Below are 15,004 nucleotides of genomic sequence, written 5' to 3'. Positions count from 1 at the left end.
CATAACATATACTAATTTCATTCTCTAGGCAACTTTATATATTCCAGTAAATTGACGAAGTAACAAAAATTAAATTAGTCATATTATTTACTTATTATGAATTATTCGCAACACTTGTACTAAATATCTTCAATACATCGCATAAACATATTTAACGTTAATTTTAAAAATAACAAAAATGGGATCTCAACACAAATTAAATTAGATTTAATTTCCACATTTATTTATATTTCAAATTAATTGAAACAATGATTTTTTTAATTTTTTCAATATTAGATATTTTTAAATAGTGACTAATGTTTGATAATTACGATTTTAATATTTAATAATTTGTAAAATGTAATGTATGTATGTTTGGTTACATATACAACATGATAAATGATTTAAATTTGATCATGATCTGCAATTGCTTTGCTTAAAAAATATACAGAGAAAAAACTTGTTACTAAAACAATAAAATATAATTTTATTGTATTAGTTCATTAATTAATTAATACAAGAGAACATGGCTAGAAATTTAAATATTCTTAGTGATATATTTAATTTTCTTAAAATTTTAATGTTCGTAATTCATTTATTATTTTTTTGTTACTAAATGAATAAAAACTATTACAGTATTATAAAATCATATTTAGTTTTTTTTTTGAAAAATATATTTTTTTATAACTTTGAGCAATTCATCTATTTAGTTTTTTGTTCACAGATGAAATTAATGTCATATAGTTTTTTTTGTACATTTATATTATATTCACAGAAACAGTTAAATTCTGTAACTTGTGGAAATTATTATAAATTCATAATTAATAAGTAATTATATTATAATTACGATATTATTAATTAAATCTTTTTTTTAAACGTGATTAAATCTTCATTACAAGGCTAAGAACCTCCGATGGTTAATAGAATCAGTTTATGCACGGAAGAATCCGTGTTTACTGCTACTTCAAATTGAACAATTTGATTAAAACCGGATTCTTCTCTACATACAGAAAAAAAACCGTTCTGGTTAATTTTTTTTTCTAATGAATGCTTCGAGGCGTTAAAAATCGATGCAAACTCGCATGCAACGCTTCCAAATGCAAAGTCGCACTTATTGTAATTAGTTCAAATGTTTGTGTTACGGTTAATCGCGGATGGCGTAACTGTAACTGAATATCACACATTGCCACTTTTTATTACCTAATCTAACACAAAAAATATGTAAAACCAACACACAAAAATCAATAATTCATAAATATTTACTTTTTTCTATGCTTTAGTTTTTGTTGACATGTTATTACTGAACAAATCAATAAATAGATAACATAAAATGTGGACGAAAAATAAGTAATTAATATTGAAAATATCGTCAATTAGAATAAAAAAAAAATCTTAACATTTTTATAGTTTAATATCAATAGTAGACATTCATTTATCATGAATCAAATAAACGGATCATGCGGATTTCCCTATAAAACAATTTTTTTTCGATAGAAATCTGGTTAGTAAATATGTACTTTTTATATTTATTTTGGTAATTGTATTTGCAATATTTAATTTAGTAAATGTATCATCTGATTGAAGTCTGTTTTCCTTGGATTTTCTATTATTTTTTTGAATTAGGCTGATAACGTTTTATCTAATCGCTGATAACTGAAGGTAATATGTATACTAGGACGCTCACAAATACTAGTAGTTATATTCGAACCATATCGATTGATTGATGTGGTAAGTAACGATTTCGAGATTATTTCTTTATTTTATTATTTATCTAAATGGTTATTTTTGTTAGGCAATGAACGTTGATAAACCTATAAACCCGAGGGATTCTATGTCCGGTTCAGATTTCAGCCTGAAAATCCTGAAAGAGATCTTCGGACATCCAATATTGCTGCTGTACATACTGGTAGTGACATTGGTGCTAGTGTTGAGTTTGACCATTGCGTTGGTAGTGAAGTGCGTTCGAAAGTCAAGGAGAAATGCTTTAGATGAAGATTTAGAATTGAGCGGCGGCGACTTTGACAGTCAATCCCTGCTGGATTTTCTGGACGCAAACGACATTCACTTGAGCAGGAACTACCTGGACACTCATTAGGTGGCGCCTGTCAATTTGACATTAGGAAGATACATCAAAAATGGTGACAAGTGTCAAATTTGACGTCTACTGGGAATCTCGCAATTTGGAACGGCCCCTCGTTCTCGTTTCGCCTTTAAACGTTGTGTAATGTATGTTAATTAATTGAAATAGAAACAAGAGTGGAAGACACATATACAGAGAGTGCCACTTCCATCGACGGTGCGCGTGTTTATTTTGGTCCGGCGATGATAAATATTATGTGTACTAATAACTTTAGCAAGTCAGTAATTTCAGGACAAAACTATGCGTTTACTGTTAGCCGGCGACCACAGACGAGTGTCCGTTATGTCACAGAAATTGTTAAATCGCACATCGCCGGAGCGTGCGCTTGCCATCAAAGCCAAAGCCAAAACCGAAAAACCATCGAAGCCTAGGCTCGCTTTAATAAATGGAACGTTGCAGCAACAGCGTCATAATGAGAATTGGAATGGAGAAATGCCACGGAATTATATGATACCACAAAACCGGAACACACATACATCATGCACACGCTCGAGCATTCTTCCTCATCCATCCTGCATTGTTCGTGCGATCTTTCGCAACAACAATCATCATCGGACGCAACGTAATCAAAAGAACGACTGTGACAGCAAACAAGAACAATCGAAATCGTTCTCTTCTATTCCGATTCTTACCACTTTTCCACTTTTGTTTACGTCATTCGTCAATCTCAATTACACAACACACGTTAATTTGACAGTTACAATCATGATAGGAAGATAAACATGTTGTCAACTGCCAGAAGAAAAGTGATTGCTCCGTCTCATTATGATCAAATTCTACTTATTTTGTATCTTTCCAACCCTATTCAACCTATACATCAACTGACAGCAGCGTTACGACGATGTACAAACCTATCTTACAACCTAATCTATACATCAACTAACAGCAACCTTATAATCATTTTATAACCTATCTTACAACCGTTCAAATTTAGTTAACCTAACCTTTAAACAAATTGACAGTAGCCCAACGATGATGATCTAACCTAACCGATATACCAACTAACAGCAGCTTTACAATGATGATCTAACCCAGGGTTTCCCAAACTATGTTCCGCGGATGAAAATTAATAAGTGTTCCGTGAATACCTGGAATGAAATAATTACTAAATAAATAATAAATGCTTTTTCTCATTTTTTTTTACAAATAATATGTGTTATTAACTACCCTACAAAATAAACAAGGCGTTTTGTAAAAATTTCAAAATTTACAAAATAAAAGAATAGTTTATAAAACCTTGATCTAGTCCTACTTAATCTAACTTAAACTATTCTAATTCATCCTGAAAACCTTACCCAACGTAAACTGACCTAACCAACAATTGGCAGCAGTTTCACGTCAATGATTTAACCTATTTTACAACCTTACTTAACGTAACCTATAGACGATTTAAAAACAGAAAAAAATGAATGATTAAACCAAACGTAAAATATACAACTGCAACAGGTTATTCTACAGGAATTATGTCACAGTGCGCGGTGGAAAATATCTATAAATAAACGGCATTTGCTTCTTCGTTATTAAAATTTGGAGCAAAGCGGATATACAGTTACAATAATTATACGAAATGATTAGCGCGCGTGTGAAGAAGTTTTATTTATTTATTTTATATTATATTTCTTTGTTCATTCTTTTTTTTTTGGGAAAATAGAGCAACGAAAATCTCCGAAGAGAGCACGGAATTCTCGAAGATTTCAAACGTATTATAACGAAAAACTAATTGCGATCACTTTCTTTCGACGTACGCAAAATGTCGGGAGAGGACAGCGCACCTTTCTGATACACTTTCCATCGAAATTTTTATTACTCATTTTTTTCGGTGCGATTAGTCATTGGAATCTCGCGTTTCCTATGAAAAATATCATACTTTCATTACTAATTAATCTATTCAACTAATTTATTGTGAACCTTAGAACTCTTTTCATTCATTTTTTTATTAAATTGCATGTTGAAATAATTCATAAATCAATTACTTATTTATTGTAGTTTCTTTATGTGTCTATTCTAATATCATCTACAAACCAGTTCGCAATATGCGTACGATCTTAAGCATTTAGTATTGTTCCAGATTAAACTATATTTGTGTATCATTAATTCTTAGTGCAAACATAACTGGTTCACTGTATTACTTCAAATATTTACACGTTTTATTAGATACAACTCGGCTCACATTTGATTCAAGTTCCATTCTGAATATATATAAAAAAAGACAATAAAAAACAAATTCTTTACTCGCAATTTTATTACAACTTTGAACTCATTTTTGTAAAAAAAAAAGTACCTAAATACTTTAAATTTCAAATTAAACAAGATTTTTAGTGGCTTAATTGACAGAAAGGAAAGATTAACATTTATTTCAGTTTTTGTTCGCATATTTAATTGTATTTTTTTTGGTAGCGTTACAATTTACTTTTAAATATAACCAAAAACTAGTTTACATCAATTAATTTACAAGAAGAAGAAAAAAATAATAATAAACATATTTAATTAACTTGTGAAATGAAATAATGAAATAATAATATGTTTTATGATTTAAATAAAAAATACAATCTCTTTTGGTTAGAATGTTGTTAATTTGAACATTAAGTAAAATTATATAAAAAAAATGATGCAAATTACTATCAATATATTGGTTTATTTGTAAAATCATATCATAGATATGTCAGAAAATAATTGTTCCACAAATACTCAAAAAATATTATGTTTATTCAAAGAAAATTATACATATGTCATGGTAAAAAGTACAGATCCAGGTAAATTTATACATTTACCGATCTTGTAGGTAAATGTAAGTATAAATCTGACAACAGCGTCACATATCTACTTTTTCCGATAAATGTTTACATTTACCTATGTATATCGGTAAAAGTTTAAAATAATAAATATGAGATATAGTTGTTGTATATCAAGGTTAGGTTAGGTCACTAGCAAACAATGTGTTAGGTTCAAAATAATGTAATTCTGTGTATGTGTGATTTTTTGGCGTGACATAACTTATATATTTTATTTACCTATATGAACTTTTACAGACGTCATTGGGTAAGTGTATACATACCCCGGTAAAGCGGTAAATGTATACATTTAGGGATTATGTACTTTTACCGCAAATAAACATTGTTAAGAAGCATGAATCATCTTCATCTATTCTTCTATCGCGGAATGAACCAAACTGGAAATTATTGCTTATAATGCTTATAGTTTATTATTTATGATACCTAATTCTTCATAATTATTTTCTTTATTCCTTTATTGCTTTTTCTTCAATGACATTTTTGAAAGAGTTTTTAAGATTTGCATAGAAATAATCACACATAATATGTATGAATACAAGTTTGGAAAATTATGTAGCAGGCACTTTTCTCCTCGTCACTCGTTATGCAAGACATAACTCGTTAATCGGGTCATTTTTTGTTACAATTTGTTTTGCTTGTTATATGAGGTTCTCGTTAAACGAAATTCCATTATATATACATTAAATATATATGATTCAAATAAACGTAATTATTTCATCATTTCTTTTCACTTTTTTATCTTTATGCAAAAATATCAAAAAATTTAACATTGTTGAAATTTTTGGTATTATGTGAATATATAATGAAAAAAATATTCATTATTTGTTTAATGTTTGTTTACTTCTGAAAAATATAAATGTATGAATCCAATAGGACTAATTTTAACAAATATAATATTTGTTCCATCAAACCGAGGGCTAACTGTACTTAAAAATGTTGCGCTATATTTGAATAGGTGAAAACTGTTTATTTTATGAAGAAATAACACTTTGCTAGAGTTTCCTTATTAAAATTCTTAGTATATTTTTTTGAATATCAAGATCTATCAAAATCAATTAACAATGTTAGTAGTAATAACAGATGCTGAGGACGTTACCCTTTGGTATACAGTTTTATTATTCTGTAAACCGCATTTCTTTATCCTATAAGAAAGAAAAAATAAACTAAGAAATTAAGGGAATTTTACTGTTTAGTGTTGATGAATTAAATCATTTTAATAAGTTACGTTACTATTTTATTTATTATTTTCATAAAATTAAAGATAATTTGTTAATTATTATCAACTATTTTTATGAATATATAAATACCATTTTATTAATGTTATTTTTATTAATATTTGAACTTTTATTAATATTTTGGATGGATTTATTATTTTAATCTTAAAATTGTAATTTTGAGCTGATAATAATGATTTTTTTTTTAATAAAAAAAGAAGTTATAATGTCTATAATCATTATTGAAATAAATTGCGAGTAAAATAACACTTTTTTTTACATTGTAGAAATGTAATAAGTTTCGGAGAAGATAGGCTCAGGTACGCTCGTCGTTGATTCGTTCGTTCGTGCATCTTCCTCAGGTAAGTGGGTCATAGTATATAAATACAAGTTCAAGGTATTACCGAGCCATTTCGAGTCTTACTTCTGGTCGCGGTGTTAGCCTCCAACAAGCAAACAACAAGCACGTCCAAACGTCCCGAAGAATCGAAGAACCCGAAGGCAACTGCAAGAATAACACGTACACAGACATTCGGAAAAGAAGTGCGATTTGTTTCGAGCGAATTCCCAGAGATATTTCAGTAATTCATACATTCATTTGAGAAGAAAAGCAAAAAAAATACAGGTGAGTTGTTATGGTTAACACCCTAAAAATAAAAGGTTGTCGTCCGATTCTTCGTTATCGCAAAATGAGTCAGCGTTTGAGAATGGTCGAAAAAAATAGAAAATTGTAGATGGAATGCTACAGTTTTTTAGAAAATCAATCCCGTTTAATTGGTATTTTCCTTCGCGATCTTTTTTTATTCTTATTAAGAGAGATGAGGTGAAAGAGACGAACAGGAGGAGGAGGTTAACGCTCCGTACACTCCATCTGTCCTACTATGCATTTCGTGACCTCCTTTAGCTTTCTTCAATGTTGCGAACAAAAATAACAACAAACTATGGTGAAAACTAAATATAGAATTTGCCAGAAAAAAAACAGTCAATAATATGCATTCAAATTCAATGTTAAATATAATTCGTATAGAAACTGTTTATTTTATATTACTTATTGAACTTAACGATTAACATCCTCCAATTCACTAAATTTACGTAAAAAATAAGACTTTAATTTTAATGAGTTAAATCACGAAATGTTCAAAAATTTTAAGTCAATCGTAAATTTTGTTATAAAAACTTTGTTGAAATTTACTTTTCAAATTTAATGAACTAGTAATTATTGTTAAAATTTAATATTTAAATCAAATCACCGTTTTTTTTTTCTTCAATTATAATCTTAATTCAACAAATTTGTTTATAGAAAGTTATTATATTAATACTAACTTAACTGAATTATTTTTTTTTCGATTTATTATATTTAATTTTGTTATATTTTTTTTAATGAATTGTTCTGATTTGAACTTGCATTTGCCTACTTTCGATTAGAGATTCTGATTTGAACTTTATTAATTTACAAATATAAATGTCTTTTCGGCTAAATTTTAATATTGAGAACAAATTGAGAAAATGAAAAATGTTGATTAAATTTCATGATTAAAATTAGTTACAAAAAATATAGTATTTTAGTTAATCCTAAATATAAAATCAAATATCAAATCATTTAAAAAAAAATATGAAAATATTCGTTTTATATAGTAAAAGTTGAAACTTTGTATCTGATTTCAATTCAATCTTGTATCAGATAATGCTTGTATGAAACGTATATAGAAAGTATAATAAAACGGTTCTAAAATCTAATGAACTGTAAAAACGTTTTTGGACATTATTAAAAATCGTTCGGTAAAAACAGCATTAGCATTTCCGTTCCATAAATTGTGGAGAAAAAATAAGGAATTGGTGTCATACATTTGAAGAGGAGGAGGAGGTACAAAAAAAAAGGAGAATGAACAGCTATTATTTGTAGCTGTAACTCGAATTGGAGCGACCGATGAGCGACGACGACACGAAAACCGAAAGAAGCACACGAAAACATAACGGACCTAATTATTGTCGGTATGCAAAACGGTCTTCATTTGTATCCGATTCCTGTGTGAGCTGGAGCGGAGAAGGAATCCGAAAGACTTGCAAATAGAATACAAAAAATAAAATAAAACTTAGCTGGAAACCGGTTAATTGAGAGAGCTTTTACTAACTGTTGATTTGACTCGAGTTATTTCTCTTTCTCTCTCTTCATCTTCATCGGTATTTTCCTTTCCAAAGTGGAAAGATGATGATTAGCGAGCGCGATTTCATTTCGTTTCGTCCGCACAAAAGAAACAGTTTTAACAGATTTATTCCGCAACACTTATTAAGCACCGTACGGCGAAGCCATCGAGAAATTAATTTAAAAAAGAGTTAATTGTTCGATGACCGAACAATACAGTTTCATTTCCGCTGATGAAAGATTATGATGATGATGATCATCATCATCATGAAAACAATGCTACCAAATTTAATAAGTTGTGCAATTGTTTAATTTTTATACAATAGTAAATACGCGCATTGTTGCCAACATCGCGCGCTTCGTTTATTATTTGTCACCTCGGGCGGAAGAAACGCTTTGCAGGATGGTGAGAAAGTTCTGCAAATTTCACCTTTCGTAGCGACGCTTTTCGATGAATCGAACAAACAAACAAAAATCTAATACAACTTTCGATATCTTCTAAATAACATTCATAAGCAAATCACAAACTGCGTACTTTTTATTCAAATTTGTACATTTAGTCTATTCAAATAATTAGATTCAATTTTTATATAAGAATTTGAATAAGTCAAGGTACATATATTGTAGTAATAATCATCATCATCACAATGATCATGTCCTTGTATTTGGATGTAATATTCAAATATAAGTCATAAATGCAATATTTTAAATTTTGCATTTTTATCCATTGAGATCTTAGAAATTGTGTATGTAATTTGCAATCAATTTTTTGTTTCTCCGTTAGAATTATTTAAATTTTACAAACTGCGTCTTCCAAAAGTCTTGTTGATATGAAACCGTCTCGTTTCCTCTTTTCATTTAAAATAAAGTTATTATCTTTTCGATAATATTAATTGCAACTAAATAATTATAATTACCTTCTTCACTATGAACTTAGGCCACTTGCAAAATAATGTATTTAATTATTGAACTAAGTGTGAAAATGTATGTGTTCAAACTTAACCGTAAATTATTGTTTATAATAACATCAAAATATAAACGTTACTACACAAAGTCTACAATAAAAAAATGAAAAATGGACTTAGAAATACCTTCACCTTCAAAATAAACGAGTCATATAACCTCTATAAACAATAAATATATTTCTCTAGTTTATACCAAAATTTCGTATAATCAAATGAGTTTCTCTCCCTAATGTAATAATCAAATGTCTACAAAAGTATACTGTTTATAGCAAATTTCAATATTAGTTGAAACGATTATTTCGAAGAAAGTAACGAATTTTGTTTGTTTTTCTTTCTTTCAAAATTTCAGTTTATCAAATTATTAATTTCTGACAATTTGTTTAGATATTTTGGTATTGAAATAATCAATATATATTTCAATACCAAAATATCGAATTGTCTTAATTAATAAACCTTTTTTACATAATTCAATTTAAAAATGTTATCAATTTAGTTTCAATGATGAAAATGATTAATAATAAATTGAAAAATAAGTATAATTGATCATCAATTTAAATTGAAAGGGAATTTATTTTTTGAAATCAATGAAATATTTTGTAAATTTAATAAAAGTAGTTGAAAAATAAATCAAAATTTGTTTTATAATCAAATAATTGTAATATCTTGTATTTGTTTAAATTTGATTGTACAAAATTTGTATCATTTATTTTACGAATAATCGAGTTTATTTTGAAAAGTTTAATTTATTATCATAAATTTAATAAATTTACGAATTATTACGAATTTATAAATTATTTTTATTAAATTACTTGTGCTTTAGGCGATGATAAACTGTACTAATTATTGAGGATGAACGTTCGCATTAAGAAAAAAATCAGCGCATTCGTTAATTGAAACGACTAATTACGTTCTCCTTTCTGCACCGAAGGATAATAATCAATGTTGCGTTAATTGCATGGTTAAATTGGATTTAAAGTATGAAATTAAATTAAATATTGCAAATTAAAAACGCGGTGGAAGAATTGAAGATGAAAATTATGTCTGTATAAAAAAATGAACAACATTATTTCATAAATAAAACAGAATGAATCCGGAAGAAAACTCGTTTCGGAGAAAAGTAAACTTCTCGATCCGCATTCTTAGTTTAGATCGAGAAGGTCGGTCGGGGCTGTGTAATGTGTACCAACAACAGGTTACAACAGGGCACTAGGTCTCTCGGCTCTTCAGTATAACCTTGTAACAGTTTCGATCCACGATCCGTTAGTTCATTACACCCGAACCGACGAACGTCTTTACCGTTAAATAAAAAAAAAGCGCCGATGAATGCAATCCACGCAGCTGAGAAGAATACTAACTAATCATTATTTACACGATTATTATCATCAATCATTCTTTCAAAGCCTTTTTCGTTCACATTCGCAACCAATTTGCAAATCGGAAGCCAGAACATTCCGATAAATGTCCTGAATTTACACGACCGAACGAAGAATTCATAAATCCGGGTCATTCAATGCCAAATATATTTTTATTAAAAATAGGCATAACAATAATAGAAATTTGAAAAATTATTGTTTTATAGTCGCAGTTTTTACGAACTCTCATCTCCACGTGTATTCCGATTAGTTTAGCTTTCTAATTTTGGAATCTGGATTCTTTAATGAATCATTCTCGTGATGACTGCTCGTAATAAAACGGATGGAAACGGAGGAAACGGACAACAATAACAACTACAAATACATAATAATGATTGTAGTGGATGTAGCGAGCAATTCGAGAGGAATCAGAGCAAAAAGATGATTGTTCTATGCTTTCAACCATTATTATTAAATATAAAGCAGAACTAATTCATTTTAATTTCGATGCGTTTTATGCATTATTACTTTGAGTTAAAGGATTTAAAATCTTAGATTATTGTAAACAATCAATCTAATTGATGAAAATTGTAAACTTTGGACTTTATGATGTTATTGTAATTAATGATTTAATGATTACAAAAATATTATAAATTAACAAAATTTTCTTATTCTAAGTATTGATTGATTCATATCTTATATATTTAAAGTGGAAATATTTTAAATGGGAGCTAATCCTATAATTATTGATTAATATAATTAATTAAATAATAATCCAGGAAGTTCGATTAGATTTATGTAATTCAATTTATTTATTTGGATTTTTTCGACAATATTAAAAATAATCAAATACTTTCATTTCAAATTTTATATTATGTTAATAGAATTATTATAATTTGTCTGCATTTTTATTTGTTAAAGCAATATTTTTGTTGAAACTGTTTTTCATAGTAAAAAAAACACAATTTCGGTTAATCGAATTGAAGTTATTTTATATAAATACCTCGAATAGTGCGGCTTTGATCCGATTTACTATAGTTCGGTTTGAAAATTTCAAAACAAACTAGACATGAAACCAGCAAAATAAAAGATACATTCTAAAAAAATAGTAGACATAAAATATTTTATAAATATGTAAATTATTGTTTTATTTTCTCTACACTGTCAAGTGCTGTTTACTTTTATTATGTTTGAGAGTCCTCGATTAGTCCGGTTTCAAAGAGTGCTGTATATTTTTCATAAATAATTTTGTTTTTTTTTAATAAAATCTCAAACTTTAATTATTTTTCGGATTAAAAAAGGTAAACATACATTTTTGAATCGATTATTTTTTTTCGGATAAAAAAAATCACTTTTTGATAATCAAATTGTATAATCAATGATTTCAGGATAAATGTAAATTATGGATAATCGAATAACAAAATAAATTGAGATAATTATTAAAAAAGAAAGAAAAATAGAAAGTTTGTAAATTTCACTAATACTTCATCGATAATAATAATAAAAAAATAGAGTGTTATTGAAAATTATACTTTGAATATTCGTACTAATTTTGTTGAATATTGTTATAATTGTGCTATTTTCTGATGTTAGATTTTGTTTGTTATAGAAATGCAGAAGATAATTTTCGGTTGGGCGTACGTCGCCTTGATCTGCTCCAGCTGCATCGTGAGCACCCTCTCCTACCCGAACGTAAAGTACGAGAGCGGAAGTTTCGTGCCGGCGAGGACGCCTCAACTTCCGTCGGTGAGGATCGAGCGGAAGTTCGCAGAAAAACCTAATGCAATCAAGAAAGTCGCTTTGGACGATCTCGACGACGTGAATACAAATTCCATTCAAGAGTCGTCCGGAGGATTTTCCTGGTCGAACTTATTAGGTAAGGAAGTTGTTGGTAAGGATCTAAGGTGCTTGGTTTCCAATCGGACGGGCATATGCATACACTTCCATCAACCAGAACATTAATTAATCAACTTTGCTCGAATTCGTCAAAAAAGGTATGGTCATGCAGATGATCTTCAACACGGGCGGTAACCAAGTTGGACCGAACAAATCCGAAGGATTGGACGACGGCGGTATTGCTCCATCCCCATGGGCAAATCTCCTTTCAGTCGGTTTGAAAATCATCACCGCTATTCTTGGAGGCGGAGGCGGCGGCGGAGATGGCATTGATAAAGTGGACAACGGATCACCGATGCAGGTAGTTTAAGCATCATTTCTAAGAACATCCCCTAAAAGTAAACTAAAATAACCAAAAACCCAAATACACATACAGACACCCAACAAACAAATATGAGAAAAGATTATGAGGAAAACGTAAAGTTTTATAACCCAGGTTGTAAATACAACACTAATTACCGGGTACCCACTCACCCTTGAAATATTTTAAGAATTTAAGAAAAACTAAATTAGCTTAAAGGCTTATTAGATTAATCCGAGAGAGGTATTAATTGATACACCCTCAAAAAAATAGTGTAAATATTTTACTCTTCCCCAATATAAAAAGAACTCCCCAAAAAAATCTATAAATAGTTAGACTATGCACTAGTAGTAGCTTCGCTTGCACAGGGAATACTGGCGGCAGTTTTATCGGCGGTGGTCGGATCCCAGAACCCGGATCAGGTCAACATGATGGCTAAACAAGCTGGAGAGGTGTGTATCCTTAAGAATTTAACCATATATTTATAAGTACAAACAACTAAAATATTCATCTACTCGTAACGGTTTTAAACAAAGTTACACAATCGCTGAAAAATTGACTTCGTTCGTCAACAGTTCATCAACATCGTGGTCAACCTGCTGGATGCCCTCAAAACCTCGTTCTCTCATCGATCGCTCTTGGCTAGGAACATTGGAAGGAAGGATACGGTGAGCGAAGCCACGGTTGCAGGAATCTCGATGATGAAAGGATACGTGAGATCGCTTTCGACAGCCAGCAGCAAATGCATGCAGAAGTATCTGTGCGATGCGAACAGGGAATGCACGAACGACATCGGACAGACGAGCATCTTCTGCCAATTGGGAACGTAAGTTTACACAAAAAAAATACAACATATTCAACATTCTTCAAAATCTGTATACAATCAAGTACAAATAATTGATTTAACCTTTTGAACTCAATTTATTTTCAAAAGAAAAAATTGTTACTAGACAACAATAATTAAGTTCAATGATTTATTTATAAATTATTATAAATCCAAACTAAGTGTGACATTTAGGAATGTGGTTTAGCATTATTTTGCTAGATTTTGAATTGGCTACTACCAATAGGCCATTTTTCCTTTATCGCGGGAATTAGAATCTCTGTAATTGTTCCAATATAGACTTTTTGCTTACGTTTTGCAGATCGATATTGCAAAACTCTTAACTCTTTTCCATTTAGTAGGTTTGTGTAGTTTATGGTTGACGTTACGTCACGATGACGTGACATACGAGTACAAAGGGTTAAAGAATCAAATTATTTCGATTAAAGAAAATAATTTTAAATATCAAATTTAATTTTCAATTATGAATTAATTCCCTTTTTTTATTATTATAGTACGGTTTCGTTCAGTCTGAATTCACAATAATCCGGTTTTTTTTAATTTTCAAAACAATGATTGTTTTTTCACAAGTCTCGTTTGTGGTGAGGTTTGTTTCTATTTTATTTAGTTAATCGATTAGTAAAATTTCAAACAGTGCCGCACATTGATAGAACCTATTATCGTATATTAGATTAGCTTATATGGGGAAAATTGTTTCACTATACGAGTAAAAATCCGGAAATTTTGGAACAAATTATGCTCGTTAAGCGAGATTCCACTGTATTTGTATAAAACTGTATATTGCACTGAAAATTAATAATTAAAACGTACATATTTTCTTTTCATGATTCGATTCGTTATGTTTTTCTTTACAGTTACGCGACGAGTTTTGTTTTGGAGAAGTCAACAACCGGAAACAGTTTCGATTTGCTGTACGAGGCCGGAAGGAGGGGCAGATCCGGCGACAACTGTCACCAGGCATACTTGGAATGCAACGAAGTCTAAGGATGACAACGACGAAGAAGACGAGCCGCTAACTTAATAATTTATTTTGCTATCATTATTATCCTGTTTTTAAATGTGTTTTTATTTTTTTTTGCAAACGAATTTTTTCCAACAAAATTACATTCCTCCAAAAACATAAAACAACAGAAAAGAAAAACAAAGGAGAGTCAAAAAGTAAGAACATTTTTAATGTAAATAATTAGTTTCAAGTTATTTTTTTCATTAAATATTTTATTTTGTCGCGGAGATTACTGCTGTTAACTCATTCAAACTAATCCATAATGTTTCAGCGAGATGTCGCTATAACTTGAGTGATTGGTAGTAATTTCCAATGACGATTTTCAAATTAAGAAACTAAAAATTAATAAAACAAAAAAAAAAGTTGATATAACAA

General features: G+C 29.5%; 1 protein-coding gene across 2 annotated transcripts; it reads left to right on the top strand.

The window, feature by feature from the left end:
- The first annotated feature begins 6,556 nt into the window (after positions 1–6,556).
- On the top strand, positions 6,557–14,611 carry LOC108561902. Of its 2 annotated transcripts, none has more exons than XM_017920018.1 (6): positions 6,557–6,750; positions 12,195–12,476; positions 12,580–12,782; positions 13,151–13,234; positions 13,358–13,608; positions 14,481–14,611. In XM_017920018.1, the coding sequence occupies exons 2-6, from the start codon at positions 12,197–12,199 to the stop codon at positions 14,608–14,610; spliced, it is 948 nt and encodes a 315-aa protein (XP_017775507.1). In that variant the 5' UTR covers positions 6,557–6,750; positions 12,195–12,196; the 3' UTR covers position 14,611. The 2 variants fall into 2 exon arrangements, with proteins under 2 accessions (XP_017775507.1, XP_017775508.1); XM_017920019.1 differs by having other exon boundaries at positions 12,195–12,461; positions 14,481–14,610.
- The last annotated feature ends 393 nt before the right edge of the window (positions 14,612–15,004 follow it).

This window comes from Nicrophorus vespilloides, unplaced genomic scaffold (assembly GCF_001412225.1).
Source record: "Nicrophorus vespilloides isolate i.1.1-1 unplaced genomic scaffold, Nicve_v1.0, whole genome shotgun sequence".
In the NCBI taxonomy this organism is placed as follows: domain Eukaryota; kingdom Metazoa; phylum Arthropoda; class Insecta; order Coleoptera; family Silphidae; genus Nicrophorus; species Nicrophorus vespilloides.
This window is presented reverse-complemented; position numbering and strand designations above follow the sequence as displayed.

Excerpts from the sequence above, each read along its gene's own strand:
- LOC108561902 (XM_017920018.1), top strand. The coding sequence starts at position 12,197 with ATGCAGAAGATAATTTTCGGTTGGGCGTACGTCGCCTTGATCTGCTCC. Across the intron at positions 12,477-12,579 it reads ATTAGGTAAGGAAGTTGTTG|GTATGGTCATGCAGATGATC; the intron begins GTAAGGATCTAA and ends TCGTCAAAAAAG. Across the intron at positions 13,235-13,357 it reads TGGCTAAACAAGCTGGAGAG|TTCATCAACATCGTGGTCAA; the intron begins GTGTGTATCCTT and ends GTTCGTCAACAG.